At 42.8% G+C, this 17,871-nt stretch overlaps 1 protein-coding gene across 3 annotated transcripts in view; it reads right to left on the bottom strand.

Annotated features, from left to right (window-relative positions):
• shank3b (SH3 and multiple ankyrin repeat domains 3b) overlaps nt 1-17,871 on the bottom strand; it is a 69,696-nt gene that overhangs the window by 9,332 nt on the left and 42,493 nt on the right. Inside the window, exons 5-26 of one of the 3 annotated variants that reach the window (XM_085437414.1) lie at nt 17,578-17,649; nt 17,051-17,159; nt 15,397-15,548; nt 13,456-13,585; nt 13,277-13,314; nt 13,026-13,142; nt 12,834-12,911; nt 11,687-11,753; nt 11,352-11,574; nt 10,525-10,700; nt 10,105-10,218; nt 9,825-9,900; nt 8,859-8,941; nt 8,512-8,636; nt 8,018-8,150; nt 7,415-7,495; nt 7,286-7,303; nt 5,988-6,118; nt 3,628-3,721; nt 2,695-3,318; nt 2,224-2,514; nt 248-1,544 (exon numbers count right to left, since the gene is read on the bottom strand). In XM_085437414.1, the coding sequence (XP_085293540.1) occupies nt 248-1,544; nt 2,224-2,514; nt 2,695-3,318; nt 3,628-3,721; nt 5,988-6,118; nt 7,286-7,303; nt 7,415-7,495; nt 8,018-8,150; nt 8,512-8,636; nt 8,859-8,941; nt 9,825-9,900; nt 10,105-10,218; nt 10,525-10,700; nt 11,352-11,574; nt 11,687-11,753; nt 12,834-12,911; nt 13,026-13,142; nt 13,277-13,314; nt 13,456-13,585; nt 15,397-15,548; nt 17,051-17,159; nt 17,578-17,649 (4,229 nt within the window). The remainder of the gene's footprint in view (nt 1-247; nt 1,545-2,223; nt 2,515-2,694; nt 3,319-3,627; nt 3,722-5,987; nt 6,119-7,285; nt 7,304-7,414; nt 7,496-8,017; nt 8,151-8,511; nt 8,637-8,858; nt 8,942-9,824; nt 9,901-10,104; nt 10,219-10,524; nt 10,701-11,351; nt 11,575-11,686; nt 11,754-12,833; nt 12,912-13,025; nt 13,143-13,276; nt 13,315-13,455; nt 13,586-15,396; nt 15,549-17,050; nt 17,160-17,577; nt 17,650-17,871) is intronic. The other 2 variants (XM_085437415.1, XM_085437416.1) reach the window with 2 other exon arrangements.

Below are 17,871 nucleotides of genomic sequence, written 5' to 3'. Positions count from 1 at the left end.
TTTGAGATATTTAGTAGTTAGTCAAGGGTGGTGCATGTTAGTCAGCTGTTAGCTGATGAAAGCCATCTCTTGGTAATAACAAGAAATGTTTACCAGAGATTAAAACCTACGATTTACTCTCCCCACTGTCCACACATCTGGAACAATACAAATAACAGACTGTTACAAAACATCTACTCAAGCAAACACACTGCATGACTGCCAGATCAACAGCACACCACACCAGTATTTACAATATTTGATGTACCTGGCACCTCCTACTGGTGACCTTCGACCTGGATCGAGGGGGCTTGGCTCCTCCCCCAGAGAGTGGCTATCTTTGTTGAGCAGCTGTAGCCGATTGGCTAGATCCAGTCCAGACCCCGCTCTGCCGCTTAGCTCTAGTGCAGAAGCTGACCGGCTTGTTAGATCCACAGCTGAGCCGGATCCCTGGCCTCCCAAGGCTGCTGGACGCCCCCCCCCTTCCTCTGGACTGAGGCCCCGTCGATCTTGATCCCCACCCCCCCACAACTTAGACCTCCTTTGAAACAAATAGCGTGGCTGTCGGCCTCCGCCACTGGTGGGAGAGGAGCAAAGTGGGGAGGAGGGGGAGGATGATGATGCAGCAGATGGGAGGAGCTCACTGTCTGACGACTGCTTTAATAGGGGGTCCCGGAGTGCAGAACGTCCTCGACCGATAGGTGAACGAAGGCGAGGCTTCAAACCTGATGGGGAAACGGCGGCGGATGAAGGAGATGGGTGAGTAGCGGGTGGGGAAGATGGGGAAGATGGAGCAGGAGGAGAAGCCAGGGTGATGGAGGGTGGAAGGGAGCTTGGGGAAGACGAGCTGTCATGAAGCCTTTCATCACCTCCTTCCTCCTCATCTCCTCGTCTACCCAAAGATTCAGGACCACTCTCTCCTCCCCCTCCCTCTCCACCTCGTCGTGGCAACAAGGTGAGAGAGGATGGGGGAGGAGCAGCAGGAGGGCTGCTAAAGCCAGGAGGGGGAGTCACCAGACCAATTCTACGCAGCTCCTCCCTAGTTTCCTCATCGCTGGATGATAACAAGGCAGGTGGGAGTGTCACTGTGTAAGCCCCTCCCTCCTCCTCTGAACTGCCAACTGTGAGGCTTCTACGTCTATCAATCAGAGGAGAATGAGCCTCATTGGCCAGTGGTGGCAAAGGGGAGGGTCTCCAGCGCTCAGGGGAGGGTGCGGCAGGTGATGTCACTCCTCCCTCTGTTTCTGGGCGCTCAACTTGTCCATCTGGGAAAAGGGGTGGGGTTATGCGTTTATGCCTTAACTCAGGACTCGTTTGGGGAGTGGTGCGTTTGGTCCGCTGCTCAGGGCTTGTCTGAGGAGTGGTGCGCTTGGATCGTGGCTCAGGACTGCTTTGTGGGGTGGTGATGGGCGTTCGCTTGTGTCTGCCCTCAGGACTGGCAGCCGGGGTGGGGATTGGTGTGGTGGAGCCAGAAGCGTGTTTAGTTCGAGGCTCAGGGCTCGGTGTGCGGGCGGTGAGCGCTCGTTCTCTTGCAGCAAGTGCCAGGGCGAGTGGAGAGGACGGGTCTGAAGACAAACAACACAAGTGAGAATAAAAATCCATCCAGACAAAAACTTGAATTCCAAGGTTCAGTATATTGTCAAGGTCTAGGATCTTACCTAGGTTGTGTTTTGTTTTGCAATATCTCTTAATATTCTATCTTATGTTTTCTGAAGTCGCTAGCTCTGTCCCGGGTCCTGTTATATTCTGTAAAGTGGTTTTCTTTTGAGTTGCCTTCTACTATGCACAGTACACAAAGGCCCTGTCTGCCCTCAGTCTTAATGCCTTTACTTTGTCTGGCCATTTCATGTTTTGTTGAGAGCCTCAACCCTGTGTTCTAGGTTGTGTTTTATTTTGTAAAGTGTTCTTCTACTACGTGGAGAACATTAAGATCTTGTTTGATACCTTCTTCAGCCTTAACACTTTTTCTGGCCTGGGTTGTTCCCCACTAGTGTTTTGCGGAATACCTCCTTAGTTTTAAAATCTCTATTTTTTATTTATTTTCTTCACCGGTACCGCAAGGTTTTACCTGTATACCCCTTTTGATCTGTCAAGCACTTCAAGGCTCTACTATTCTTTTCTATTCTAAGCTTGAATTGAATAAAACTAACTTTTCCAGAGGTGATTATTGTTATTAACCCATACAAAATGTGGCAGCCTGATTCTCATTGAGAACATTCATTAACTCTGTGCTGTCAGACAGACCTAGAGGTTTCCCTGTCAGTGGGTGGAGGAAGGTATGAGGCGTCGGTGAAGGTGACAGGACCGGAGCTGGAGGGGGAAGCTCGCCGAGGTCATCCATCGAGTGGCTCTGCGTCAGAAGAGGCGGTGCCTGATTTTCGGACCCCGCTCCCTCCACTGACAAGAAGAGAGACGACCGGCGACCCTGAACTCGAGCACGCTCTGAAAGAACCTGCTGCTGGTACAGCTCAGCCCTGCTGGGGCTGCTGGGTCCACCTCCTTCTTTGGATGAATCGTGATCTTTGATCCCAAGACCTGGAAAATGTAAATATTAGGAGTCTATTTTTCTTTTGTTTTGGTGTCTCAGCCTAATTTTATTTTAAATATATTTAAAAAATAAGCAAACACGAGTCATGGTTCTCTGAACAACATATCCAATCATGCACTTAGGGTTGAGACACACATGCCACAGACATCAGACAGAAAAATGCTAACCCTGCTCTTCAACAGGAAGTTGTTTCAGTAATGGTGACTTCCTCCTCTGGGGTTTGGTAGGCGGAGCCTGTTGTCCCACATTAGCATAGGGGTTTTCTATTGCTCTTCCCCGACGTCGCGACAGAGGTGAGTGGCCAAGGGCGGGGCTAGTGCTGTGCAGAGATAGCGTAGATGTGTGTGTCGCGGTGTGAAGCGTGTGTGTGGCGGTGTGTGTGGCGGTGTGTGTGGCGGTGTGAAGTGTGTGAGTAGCAGGGGCACCGTGAGCATCAGGCTGCAGTGGTGGAGGCGTGTCCTGCAGGATGATCATGGACCTTGCTTTCCTCTGCCGCTCGGCGTGGGTGTGGCTCCTCGTTGGTGAATCTGAAAGCTCCTGAAGCCTTGGCTCTGCCCCTGGCTTGAAACTAGAGCGGGTCAGTCCATCTCCTCGTGCTGGAGGAGGAGGAGGGAGAAAAGAGGGAGGAGGGCCAGAGTCGAGTATGAAGAGCGAGGAGGTAGAGGATGCAGAGGGTGGAGGAGGCGGTGCTGTCTGAGGAGGAGGAGGGATGAAGCTGTCTGTCAGCGAAGAGCTCCGTGGAAACCGACTTTCATTGATCAGAGCTGTGATTCTGTCGTCGTCCGGTGTGCCTGTTGTAGTAACAATGAGATGTCAAAATAAATCGACCACACCGATTGGTCTTACGAAGAGATCTTATGTCTGCATTGGATCAATGAATTAAAGTTCTTGGTATAAAGTTATCTGTGGTGTTAGCTAGCTTGAAACCAGTCTGCCTATTACAGCAGCACTATGATGATTTGGCTTTCTTCTTGGGTCATAAAATGGGAAGCCAATGATGCCTCGACTTTCCTATTTCCGGTACTCTTATGCTCAGCCAGTGACATATTTTACAAAATGTGAGCCTATGAGATAGTTTGGTGTAATGCCACATTTCTCACCAAAACTCTTGGTTCTGGACATCCCTCTGGGTAAAGGCATGGTGCTCTTCTCTGGAGCTGAAGGGGGCACCAGACCCTGACGCTCAAACAGCGACTACAGACACAAACAACACAAAGATTTTGTCAAAAATCCAAGAGTTAAGATATTTATTTGCTTTTCTATGCTAACAACTATGTACTTTTTACATATGAAGTCAGTACTGCCATGAAGTAAATAAACCCAGTTTATTTTCCTGGGCAACCAGGGTAAATGTTCAAACAAAGGTGGTTATTGGCTCAATAAATCAACCCAGGGTTTCTCAGTCAGCTGCTTATACTCTTAAATAAATGTGTTGCTTAAATGCTTAAATACTTGGTACTTTTAAGAAAAGTAACAACCCCAACGAGTAAGTATTCTTATGGTGTCTGTGATCTCAACCACATCCTTTAAAGTACAGGTGTTTTCCCCTTTCTCAGCAAAAGTGTTCAAATCAGTCTTTGGACAGAAATACTTATTAGTCACAATGTTTTTCTTTTTACCATCCACCATCTCTCTCTGGCAATGCCAAACAGATTATTCTGCTACTGACATTCAGGTGCCTGACCTGTGCCTGATTAGCAATACCTCTGAGCATGAACCCGGCTACAAACAAGCCATATTTGACTGATCTGCACAGAGACCGTTCCACCGATTTTGAAATGTTTACCGTGACCAAATCTATTTCCAGTAAGTAGCGACCAGTTCAGCTAAAATAAATGCTTGTTTATTATAGAGATGGTCCGATTCGATATTACGTATCAGTATCGGTCCAATACTGACTTAAATTACTGGATCGGATATCGGAGAGAAATAAAAAATGTAATCCAATCCATTAAATATCAAAAAAGCACCTCACAAAACTTGCCACATAGCGTAACCCAGCTCATAACCTTTACACATCGGAGGAGCATGCGTCTCACGATAGAACGGCTGTGGCGTGTGAGACCTATTGGCGGACTGGTTGAGCATTTGGAGCCTCGCTACTGCTTCCAAACCGGCATTTAAAGGTATCCCAGAGAAGTAAAGCAAGTGTGTAAGTTCATCTCTGAATGTCTGTAAAGCATTCCCAGCGAATGCTGGGAGCGACTGCCTCTCTCTCTCCCTCTCCTGCTGCTACTTCAATCATGAAACTAATCAATGATCAGCTGATCGGCTTTTCTGACGCAAGTCCCGTCTCTCTTGTTTGTTTATCGCCCACTTTACGCCAGAAAGAGGAAACAGGCGGATAAACAACAGCGGCACGTTTAAGCTTGAGAAGCTGTTGTTAGGATTTATTTAATATTACTTTCTACACCAGGATCCTTTTCTATGTAGCTGACAGCTGGTAACTGTGCAGGGGCGGGTCTAGCAAAGTTTTGCCAGGGGGGCCGATAGGGCATTAACAGGGAAAGGAGGGCACAAAGACATACTTTTCTTTCTAATTGTCATGTCTAGCTTTTAATTAGTCCTGTCAGCGTTAACCTTGTTAAAATTACATCATTTTAATGAGGTTAACGCTGACAGCACTACTTTTAATAAATAATTATCTGAATCTTACAACCAAAGTTTTCATCTGATGTAAAATTTATAGAAATCCATTATTGTATATAGGAACATTTTATAGAAATTAAATTTATAACCTAGTAAGCTATAGTACTTTTTCCTTTGGGAAGGTACCATCTGTGCAGTCTGCAATTCTGTTGAAGAAAGATGTTGAATCTATTTAATTATTGTAGAAAAATTATTGATTTCTGTGCATTTTCTTTTTACACTTGCATTAAATTACAGTCAATTACATCAGTTAAGCATTATGAGGCAGAGGGTTGGGGATGGTTCCCTATGGTTTTTATTTGGAGTTGACAACCCTATTAGTTAGGTTGTTTAATATTTCCACTAAGTACTCTTTAAAATACCAGAATAGGGAGGATAGTGTAGGTTTAAGTTTATTAGATTGGTCAGTATTGCTGATGTATGAAATATTTTCGGTGTAGTGTATAACAGAATCGCTTTAGTTTTGGTTTTTTTTTTAAACTCGAGTATGAACTTATACAAAATGCAGCAAGATATTTAAAAAAAAACATTTTATTGTTTATAAAATACGCTATATCGGATTTATATCGGTATCGGCAGATATCCAAATTTATGATATCGGCATCGGACATAAAAAAGTGGTATCGTGCCATCTCTAGTTTATTATTTGATGTTATGGGGGCTTGAAGGCTTTGAGAGAAGAAAATCTGATTAGTCTGTGTGCAGGTAAACACTGAGCTGTGAAAGCCTGCGACTCAGGAATCTCTGATTAAAAATCATCCTCTCGCTACGGTTGCTATGTGTTTATCACATTAGCTCAACCGTGTCTTACATTGATCTCTGCCTGTGTGATACGCCGGCTGGTTGGCCTCTGCTTCACCGTCGCCGCCCTGAAGTCATCTGATGGGCGGCCCCTCAAGACGACTTCCTGTTGACTTCCGGCCAACATCTCATCCAGTTTCTCTGGAGCGACAAAAAGGAACATGAACAGACTCCTAACAAGACATGATTAAGCATCCGGTACACGACCACACCACTGTGAAAGTTTCCAAACAGCGTGACAAACACTGTGGCGAAATCATGACATCAGAGCTACATCACAACATCAGTCACCAGGGCTGCAGCAGGACTTCACGCAAAACAACTCTCAAAAGTGTCAAAATAGACAAAAAAAGGTGTTTCAATTTAAAAGCACTTAGTGTTACTGTTTTTTTTTTTTTTAGGTTTTTCAAGCATCATTTTTTTGTAGCATCCCCCCCCTTTTGGGAAAAACAGGGGTCAGGGGGTAGATGAACTTATATCAATGATGCCTTAAAAAAATGGACGCCTCAAATAAAAACCGAACATGTGCTGTTTGTGTGTAATTGTAGAAGCTATACTCGATTCAGCTACAGCCCTGAAAAGTCGCGACATCAATGGAAAACATCAGCTGCTTTTCCACCTAACATTCCAGGAGATAAAATTAGGCCAAAGTGTTGGCCCGAATTCCCCAAAATCCTAACTCTGTGCCTTCTTGTCTCCTCTGTCATCCACCCTGTGCCCTTAAAATCAGCTTTGTTGTGCTTCGATGAAGGCTGGCCAGGTGACTAACTTTGTGGGTTTCACAAGGTCCCCATCTGGGCTGGGAGGAGTTATGTTCGTGCTAATGTTCTGAGTATTTGGGGGATTAGTGTCACTTGGAGGCACGGCTTCATCTTTTGGTTGTGTGTGTGGTCAGAGGCGCTAAATTTGTTCGTAAATCCCCGAAACATGTAAGTGTGACAAATATGCAAAAACCCCTAAGAAATCAGGAAGGGGACAAACAGTGTTTCACTGCACTGCAGGGTGGGCTGCTAAATATTTGTCAGACTGCGACTCTGACGGACACCTCATCTTTAAACCATTACTCAGTCACCAGCAACCTGTCCACGGTCACTACACAAAGGTGGGTATTTGGAGTTCCAGTGGATGTTCAGAGCTTGGTGTCATTGCTGTGCGACTGTGTCTGGTTAAAACTGTCTGCACAGAAATAACCTGGACTCTGGTGGAAATGCAGCTGATGACATCACTGCGACATCATGCTAACAGATTGCAAAGACAAATGTCACCGCAGGGTCACAGCACGATGACCGTGAGGTCGATGTGACTCACCGAAGCGTCTCCTCCTGGCTGCAGACAGAGCAAAGGTCAGCAACACACACCGCTACAGTCTAACTGTGTGTGTGTGTGTGTGTGTGTGTGTGTGTGTGTGTGTGTGTGTGTGTGTGTGTGTGTGTTTACCTATCTCCTCCAGGTCAGCCGTCATGGACTTGGATCGCAGGGTCAGGGAGGTGCTGGGGGCTCGTTTTGGAGGGGGCGGTGCTACAAGGCAAGATTGCATATTAGTGGTACACAGTGTGTGTGTGTTGGGGGGTGGGGGTATTTTGGTCTACAGCACTTATAAAAAGAAAGAGCGCTGAGATAAGTTTCCCTGTAAAGAGTCACATGTTCACAGATAGCCGTCATGTCACTGACATGTCAAATACACAGAAGCTCCAGTGAGCACGTGCAGCTGCCTCCTCGCTAACTAAACTTGAACTTCGTCTTGTATTTATACAATGGTTTGACTGTTACATCTATAATTACATCTTGATTTGTTTTGATTATTTATTGAAACAAGGGGGTAAAACTAAAATAAAACTTTATTCTTCCCAGTTCATTTTTATTTTTCTTATTTAAATGTTAACAGAACTGAATAAAACCCACTTTATATGACACCTAAGTTATTGTATTGTAGTCCTTTTTAGGCCTGAAAAGATTGACTTTCTTTGCTTTAAATCACTGTACACTGTTGTGTACCAATAAAATCTAATCTTACTAAGACTGGACAGCAGGTGGCTCTACCTTTTTTCCTGATCAGGTTGGTTTCAGATTTCCTGGAAACTGAGACGACTTTCATCAGGAGGCGACTTCCTCCCTGCCGGATTAGAGAGACGACCTGCCGATGACCCACCTTCACCACGTTGGTACCGTTCACCTGGAGAAAAGACAAACAACTCAAGTCATAATGCTTTAAATGTTTCACGGGCCCAAACACAAAGATTCACAGCTTTTTGTCCCTGTAGGTGATTAAAAAGTTAAAAAAAACCTGTTAAAACTGAGGTCAGAAAATATCAAGTTTCCATCTTAATCTTTTCTTTTCTGTTCACAGAGCGTGCTCATATGACAAATATGCTTGAGAATGATAAACCAACAAAAAAATATGAAAATAAAAAATAAGTTAAAAATAAAATGAATAAGAAACAAAATAAAGTATTGAAAAAAAAACATGAAAAAATGTCAGTAAATGTGTCAGCTGACTGATGTCTACTTGAATATATAATGAAGTCCGCTAGTACCTCAATGAGAAAGTCTCCGGTCCGTAGCCCCGCCCTCCATGCCACGCCCCCTTGGTCAACTGACTCCAGGTACTGAAGGGCGGGAAACGCCGGGGTTGGAGCGAACTCCTCGATGGGCGTCTCAGCTGGAAATGAAGAGAGAGCCGGTGAGTTAGGGAAGCTCCTCCCACCTCAGACTAGCGAGGGTTCAGTCCACGGAGTGTGATTCTGCTTCCACAGGAAGCCAGACTCTGTGGACTGTGTAGGTGTCATGAAACACAGCAAGGAGCTTTTTTTTTTTTTTTTTTAATCTCTCCTCCTCTTCCTCCAAACGCCCACCACTCCACTACCCGTCCCTCGGTTTCTACCTTTAGCTCCTCTGAGGACGAAGCCAAATCCTTCGCTCTCCCTCTTCTGCAGCACGGCCGTCTTCTCCTCGATCACATAATCGCTGAAACATGAAGAAAGAAACGAGGCTCACAAAAGATCCCTCCATCTTCTATTGCGCCTCCAAGGTTTGAACCACTTGAAATGAAATTGCTTTTAAAGCATAACTACAGATGACGACGAACAAGTGATAATCGTTAAAACATTAAACTGTCCTCCACCAGCTTTTTGAGCCACGCTCTCAATGCTCTGCAGACATGAAATGAATGATTTATTAATAAAGGTACTTTTTGTAAAAGCCTCAGCAAGGACAGCAGCTGAACATGACCTCTTCATCAGTGACCCGAGCTCAAATCTAAGTACAGTTGGCTCTCAGACAAAGTTTGGATTCAGAAGACAGACATTTTTTCTGCTTTCAGAATCAAAAACTTTCCTTTTTGATAAAGCTCACAGTTAGAGCCAGAGCAGGAGACCCTGCACCCTCTCTTAGCGATGGTGTTATATGAACAGCTCACTGAAAAAGGCCATAAACACTGATAACACACGAATCAGGGAGAACTTCACATTCACATAAATGAACATCTCTAAATGTTTATTAGTTCTTCCCCAGCCTGGCGTCTGTTTTCCGGCAACTGAGACAGAAAAGCTGAAAACATCAACAAGCGTCATCTTAAACATAAAAAGTTCCTCTATAGTTTGAAACAGCCACGGTTGCTGAATCACCGGGTTACACCTGAGAGGGTCACCTGTCTCATTAGGTCTGTCACATGTTCATGCATGCAGCAGAAGAATCTGCAAACAAAACCACTTTAATGAAGATGATCCTGATTCTGAAGAAAGTCGAACCTGCCATTGAGTTCCTATAGGAGGTGTAGTGGTGCTGTGTTACCTGTAGGAGGTGTAGTGGTGCTGTGTTACCTGTAGGAGGTGTAGTGGTGCTGTGTTACCTGTAGGAGGTGTAGTTGTCGTAGGATCCTACAGTGTAGTGTCTGAACAGTCTCTTGGTGCGGTCCTCTCGCGTCTCTGAAACATACGTGTTACATATGTATGTTACATAGCACATTATTTATTAAATATATCCCATCAGATGCTACCCATATGGTCGAGTAAATGAACGCAAAGTTAAAGTACTGATATATAAACAATGCTGCTTTCCCTCTGTGACGCACAGCAGCATGTTCTAGGCGCAGAGAAGACCCTGACCCTGCTGTGGATGTGTTTTTTTACCCAGTCTTGGGTCGTATTGTCTCATCTGGACTTCTTCCACACAGTCGGCAGGAAACCAGCCGGTTCGGCCTTTAACGCTTCCTTCCCAGAATCCTCCTTCACCGATAGAGAGAACTGTAAACACAGCACACACTCATTATCACCACCTCACACATGCGTTGCCTCTGTTTGAGCTCATTATTGTGATGGAGGATTATTAATGTAGAACTATGCAGATATAAAGGTTTTTTAAATAAATAAATAACGTGAGGTCTGAATCTGATTATGGAAGTTTTGTATTCAGTGTTTATTTATTCTTAATTCTTTGGCCTTTGTTTTGGTGATAGTTATATATCCTTATTGAGTTATAAAAGTCAGACATTTAGAGTTTGTTTAGCTCCTGATTTACACTTTCGATAAGAATCATTATCCTGGTCAAACCTTTGACCCGCTCTCCTCGGTGCAGCTGGATCTCTCCAGTCCCCTGAGGGACGTGGGACCGGGTGGCGATGAAGGTGCGTCCCGGGACGGCGCTATACAGCCTCCTCTTCCTCATCTGTGGGGTCGGGGGAGGAGAGGAGGGAGGGCTGGTCTCCACATGACCTCCCCCACTTGGACTGCAGGTGAGAAAGGAGATACTGGCTTGACTACACCTTAAAGGACATCTTGTAACCAACTTTCAAATAAAATCACTGAAAAACCATTTTATGAGAAAATGAAACAAAACATTTTAAATGTAAAACTGAGAAACCTGTTATATACACATGCTCAATTTGAACCTGCAACCGGCTTCAAAAAAGTTGTGTCAAAAACCAGAAACGCCTAGAAAAGCTGTAACATGCTGGAATGGAACTGGATTGAACTGGATAAGCAGTCGACACGATGGATGAATCTACAGTTCATAATGTGATCAAAAGATCTCCGTGCATAACGGATATGTCTGAGGACTTGCAAGTAACCAATCACATTGTTGTGATGTTGTAGTTTTGCGAGAAACCTGTTGACGACCACTCAGGAAGAAAATGAGAACCTGGAATCTGGTAACTCATCTGTAAAGGCACCATTAATACTGAAAGATGTATAAATGAGCTACACCGGAGCATCTTTTGGAGCCTCATGTGCTGCTGACCAGAAGATGTATTTTCAGGGATGATCTTGCTTATTTCAGCAACACAAAGCCAGCATCCTTGTTAGTATTAGGTGAAATCATGCACATCTCATGGGTAACTTTTACATGTGTAAAGGCACCATTAATGACTTATAATTACCTGAGTCGGCGTGTGTGTCGGCGTAGCGAGTGTGTGTGCGTGTCGTGGTGCGTCTCCAGGCTTTGAAGGGAGGGGCCAGGTGAGGAGGCAGGGCTTTCCAAGGCATTGTCACTGGCTGAGCGAATCAGGGAGCGAGGAGATGACAGGCCGTTTCCAGCTGTTGTCCGGGTCAAGCCCATGCGGCGGCGCTTGGTATAGGAGGGAGTTTCTCTGAAGGGAACTACTTGGACGCATATATACAAACACACACACACATAAAAACACACAGAGAGTTAATATCCAGCCACTGTGCTAACATTGACACACGCACACGATTTAAATGTGTTGAAACTCACCAACGTCAGACGTTTTGTGGATTTTTATGATTTCTGCCAGATCAAAATTCCCGGCAATGATTGCCACCTGCACACACACAAGCCAGGAGTCATAAAAACACACAAACCGTAGGGCTCAAAATTAAACTCACAGCTTTTTAATCTCGTTTCCACCTGAAACACAAAACATCACAGGAGCAGATTGAACAGATTCACATTTCTGTATCTCTGAAGTTGCAAATAATTTCCGGAGATTTCCAGAGAGTTCCAGGATTTTCAAAGTAAAATTCTCTTTCAACAAGTCTCCTGGTTAGAAAATAATAAAAACTCACAGGTACAACATGAGGCGTGAAAGCACAAGATTAAAGAGAAACTAAAGAGCCAGTATAGCAGCAGGCATCCAATCACAGAACTGCAAATGTGTCTGTGAAGCTGAGATGTTAACATAATTAGATGTGCTGATGGTTAAATGCAGTGATATCATTTCTGGCATTGAAACAAGCGCTCCTTTCTGTTTTTGGTGGGCTAATTATTTTTTCCAGTAACTGCTGTGTTTTGTTTCTGTAGCTCTAACTTTAACGTTTTTTTGACTTCCTGGTCTTTATGTCGAGCAGGGTAGATATAGTCTTGTTTGTATTTCATTTTTTTATTTATCAGAAATAAAAAAATAATAAATGCATTATATTAAATTATATATTATATTACATAAATTAAAAAATAAATAATAAAATAATAAATAATTCTAAAAATATTTTTTACTTAAAGGCACATAATGTTCCTTTATTTGTATTTTTAAACGGTCTATATATGTTTCTTATTTTATAATATTGTATAATATTGTATCGGAAATGTTTTTTTCATTAGATTTCTTTATGTTTATCTTATTTATTTAGTCTTTATTTGATTTTTATTGATTATTTTGGATATTTATTTATCATTTTATTTGTTTTTTACTTCAATAGAAGGTTAAGAAAAAAGACTTTGTTGTTGTTTTTATTTTATTTATTAATTATTGGATTATAATTTTTGAAACTAAAAGCTCATTTTAAAGTGTAATAATCTTTTTTTTACTTATTTTCATGTGAAAAGCTGTCTGGTTGTTTTGGTTTTTTTTTTTTTTACTTTAAAGGCTTCTTTTATTGATCTGCTGATTGATTGACTGGTTTACCTGAAAGGCCGTCTGGTTGTTGTAGTTCTTGATGTCCTTGTTGGCTCCTCTGAACAGCAACACTCGGGCACAACTATCCTAATGAAAAAAAAACCCAAACCCCCAAAATGTGACTAACAACATACATTACACCCACAGGGCGCCATCACATGACCAACATGTGCATTACCTCTTTGTGTGTGTGTGTGTTACCTGGTTGTACAGAGCGCAGAGGTGCAGTGCAGTGTTTCCTGATGCATTCTGGGAACTCATGTCAGCGCCATAGAACAGCAGGTGCTCCAAGTGCTGCACGTTGCCATAGCGACATGCCTGAACTCACACACATGCGCCCACACACACAAGCACACACACACACGCACACACACAGAGTCATAATTGTACAGGGCTTGAACTTGCCATCAGTGCAAGTAATTTTCCTGATTGTGTGTTTGTGTGTGTGTCACCTGATGGATTTCCTGCCACCCGTTCTCATCTGTCATCCCTGTAACCATGACAACAAGTACTCTTAGTGCTAAAGTGTTTTTTTTTAACACAAAAATATGAATAAAATAAATACATAATAATAGAGCTCCACAACATATCAGATGATTCGTCAGATCGGTCCTATGAGACCCCCTCATACCGATGGTGGCGTGGTCCTGCAGCAGCAGCTCACAGCAGTAGGGGGCGCCGCCCACCATGGCCGAGTGATAGAGCGGAGTGAGGCCTCTGCTGTCCTTGTAGTCTGGAGATGCCCCGAGGTCCAGCAGAGTCTGAGGACCAGGAGAAACAACAAAAATGCAGTGATGTTAAAGAATGAGCAAGTACTTTGAACCTGCATTGTTTCTAATGCGCAGCCGGGGGAGACTCCTCTGCACCCACTGTGTAGAAGTCTATGAAGTAAAAATCTAAATTTAGGGTCTTATTAGTACTAGAAAGGACCATAAAGCAGTAAATCCAACCCTCACGTGTTACGTGCAGATTCATCCCCATCACTAAGATGGTGAAAACAGTCAGCTGTGGTCTCAGTGATTTTAATTCATGGGCCATAAACAGCTTATTAAATCTCAAGTGAGCCAAAGAAATGAGGAAAATATGTTCAATATTATTTTTTTCTCTTAGATTAAAGATGCATTCTTTAAATTCCAATAAAGTCTTTAATTTAAAATGGTTAGAGGAACTGCAGGTTTTGATGGTTTGGTGTTAAATTTGTTTTTGAAATGATGGTGGCAGCAGTGTGGTGGAAACATGTTGGCCAACACGGAGCAGTTTGACATTAATCCATTTAATAACCATCCTCCATGGAGGTCAAGCAGACACACTAATCATGAAATTACTAATTAATTAAGCCACTGCTGCTGCAGGAGCTGCTTTTGTTTTTGATGTAGTTGGTTTTGTGTTTTCTTGCTTTTAATTAGGATATATTTACCAGACAACGGACCAGTTGCAGGAACCAAAGTATGGAAAGAATTGCGCTGAGAGACACTGATTCAGTAAAGGACTAGATGTTACAATCCCGGACAATGTACTGCTTTTAATGGAGAAAATCTTGAGGGATGGCTGTTATGAGGAAAAGCAGCCCAGCAACTTTACCAGCAGCACACATCGTTGTGTGCCTCAAATCTCGTTCTTTTACCCAGGCTAACCTGACATTTTCCCTGGTTAGGTTCAGGGATTAGAGATCTGATCTAAATTGTTAAAATTTGGGACACATCGTCAGTAGTGGACCTTGGATTCATCGGGTGTTTCGACAATTATCACTAGACATCGTTATCCAAGGAGGCCCTGCCTGCTGAAAAGAAGTGAAGGATCTGTTGGTTTTGTGAGGAAAGAAAAGATGAGAGATAAGTGTGTTAACCTAACTATTAGCCTAAGAATCCGTCGTCAGTATTATATGAATCATGATAAAACACGCCTACCATGTTTTGGGTTCCTGCAACTGGTCCGTCGGGTTATTGTCTCCCCAGAAAAACTTTCCATGTGTTTTTTACTATTTCTGTTTTCTTTTTTTACCATTTTTGTTGTCGTGTTTCCTATTTCTGTTGAGTTTTGTGTGCTTTTGCAGCGTTTTTCTTATTGCTGGTGTTTTCTTAAGTTGCAGTCCATTTGGCCTCTCAGGGCCACCGTATATATTCTAGCTATTCTAAGTTTCTGTTCCTTTAATCTTGTTTCCTGTAAAACACGTTGTTGTATAAATACTGCTCTCTGGCTTGCTTATGTTAAAAAAAATGTATTTAATGGCATTAACTCACTAGCTTGAAACACTGAACAGGCAGGCAGCAGCCGACATTTATATAAAGGTGAGTTGGTGGATTTTATCAGGTGATGTGTTTTTTCAGTCGGGTTTTTTTAAAATGTTGCTGTCAGATGGAATGAGTCACTCTGTCCTCACTGAAGAAACATCGCTGTATATTAATGTTAAACCCAGACAGGAAGCAGGACTTTGGTAGCTCACAAGATGGAAAAGCTCGGCTGAAATGTCTTTTTGTTGGCAGAAACCTACAAAAATTAGCGAGCTGTGGTGTGATTCAAAATAAAGTGAACACATGGAGACAGAACCAGAGAAAAAAAAGTGTTTTCTTACGGTGAGGGCGGCGCTGTTTCTGCAGAGGACGGCCCGGTGAAGGGCAGTGATGCCGTCCCTGGTCCTGAAGTCCAGGTGAGCTCCTCCATTGCGAAGAACTTTAATCAGCTCGCAGCTCTCCTCCAGCTGCACGGCCAGAGTCAGAGGACACTCTGAGGCACATGGAAACAAGTCTTTGTTAGGCTGAAGGAGAATATCCATCTTTAAAGTCAGTAACAGCTCCACAGCTGTGAGGGCAAACTGAACAATGACACTCACCGAAGATCAGACACTCCTGAGAGAAATAAAATCTGGAAAAACTGTATAAACGTACATTTTCACGTCTGCCTCATCAAAGCTGTAATTAGAAACTAAAAAACAGCCTCCTAACAGTGAGTCAGGAAGTCTTAAAATGGATTCAGAGGTTGGTACATAACAGATAACAGAAGGGGTATCGATGCTAATCAGAAAACCACCTACAAGTTGTTTAATATGTGAGAAGCAACATGGAAACCAAGTGGGGATGATGTTCAATTCAATTCAGTTTTATTTATAAAGCACCTATATCACTGCAGAGCATGTAACAGACCCACTGGTTCATCGTGTGGATGTCACGGTTTTGCCTCTCGTAGGCGTGAAATGGACACGCTTAAGTTGCAGTACCAGCAGGGGGCAATAATTTATTTAAACCCAGTCGCTGCTAACCAAGAAAAGTATGAAGTACATTCCCGGCTCCTTCTGTGTCAGGTAAGATTGAGCTGCACATGCAAGTGTGTTAGTAATGTTTCTTTAAAAGTTTACCCATGACTGTTTTCTAATGGCTTTAAATACCTTTACTGCAAGATAAAGATGCTACAATAACAGAGACAATCAAAGGACCCTGTTTGAGCAAGCACTTGGTGACACTGGGAAGGAAAAACTCATTCATGCCTGGCTCATGGATAGATAAAGTTGGGTATCATCTGCAAAGCAGTGAATATGGATGCGGTGCCTTCTAATGATGCTGCCTGAGGGAAGCATGTGGTGGGTTCAGACTGTAGGATGTTTCTCAGACTAATCATAGCTAGGATGGTTTTGGGAAAGAAGAGCCAGTGATGGTAAATGGACTGGTTCATACATACTTTTCTTCTCCACTTCAGCATTTTATATAACATGTCTCATTCACCCAATCATACAAATAAACTTTTACTTACTTCCTATCTAACATTCAGACACCCTCTAATAAACATTTTGGTAGCTACTTGGGGTTCCTTGCCTAAGAAAATTTGGCATGGAGACACCCACCAACCTGCCTACTAATACATAGCCACTCAAAACTTCATGGAAAGACAACAGTGTTTGAACTCTTTAAAACTGAACCTTTTTAGTCCTTCTCTTTGTGTAGCAATTGGCTTATGGAGGACTTTCTCTCACTCAGGTGGAAACATTTGAAAATCCAAATTAGCTTTAACAGTCCCTTTAAATACATTACACAGATACAGATACATGCTAATTATGCTCAGTAGCATCCAGCCAATAAATACAATACAGAAGTTTAATTCAACAAAACTGGAGGTCAGACTTCTTGGACTGTTAGTAAAATTAATTGCACAGCAGAAATATGTTTATATTTATATTTCCAAAATGCAATTTCACACACTGAAAAATGATGCTGAAGGGATTTGCTTCTGCTCACCTCCCGTGTCAGAGTCGTGAAAGTTGGGATCGAGGCCTTTTTCCAACCACTTGGAGACCTTCTCCACATTCTTCTGGTGAACATGTTCCATGAAGCGCTTCAGATTGGCCTAACAGGGAAAGAAACACAACATAATTTTCTTATTTACTGAATAATATTCTATGAAGAAGCAGCACAAACTCCCTAAATTAAATCTGAGGTGAGTGTGGAGGAGTCGCAGTGAAGCAAACGCTGCTAAAATTTCCTGATCCTTTTTGCACTCTCAGCCAAATATAAATAACACATCTCCGAAAGCATCCCTCTGCATATTAAATGTACAACTATTTTTGTACATATTTATTTAAATCCTTTCATTATTTATTTCACCCAAGCTTCATATCATCACTTGCAGCAGTATTGTAACTGTGGGAATACAGCAGTAAAACTCTTTGTGTCCTTATTTAGAGACAAAGTGTGAGCATTTTGCATTAATACTGTAATAATTCTGCAGCATTTAAATCTTGCATTAACAGTATTGTGTTTCCTACCTTGGTATGCAGCTTTGCCAGCTGTTTGTCGTCCACGTAACTCTGGGTGTAAACTCTCCTCTTGTAACGAAACTTCAAAAAAAGAGACACAAACAGTCAAGTCTGGAATAAACTGAAGCTACATGATGCATGTAGAGGAGATTTCAAGAGTTAGCGTCATGTTTTTAAATCGGTCTGTGATTAAAAAGATCACCAAACAGCCAAGAGCAATAAGTGTCATTCCCTGTTAAAAATATCTGACATTAACCTCTTTCAGTAGCGCCCTCTGGTGTATTAGCAGCATGTTTATGTGGG

This window comes from Copadichromis virginalis, linkage group LG17 (genome assembly GCF_057382275.1).
Source record: "Copadichromis virginalis isolate Kocher_CV1m ecotype Utaka linkage group LG17, C_Virginalis_male_GT1.1, whole genome shotgun sequence".
In the NCBI taxonomy this organism is placed as follows: domain Eukaryota; kingdom Metazoa; phylum Chordata; class Actinopteri; order Cichliformes; family Cichlidae; genus Copadichromis; species Copadichromis virginalis.
Note: the sequence above shows the minus strand (reverse complement) of the source record. Positions and strands in the feature narration are given on the sequence as shown.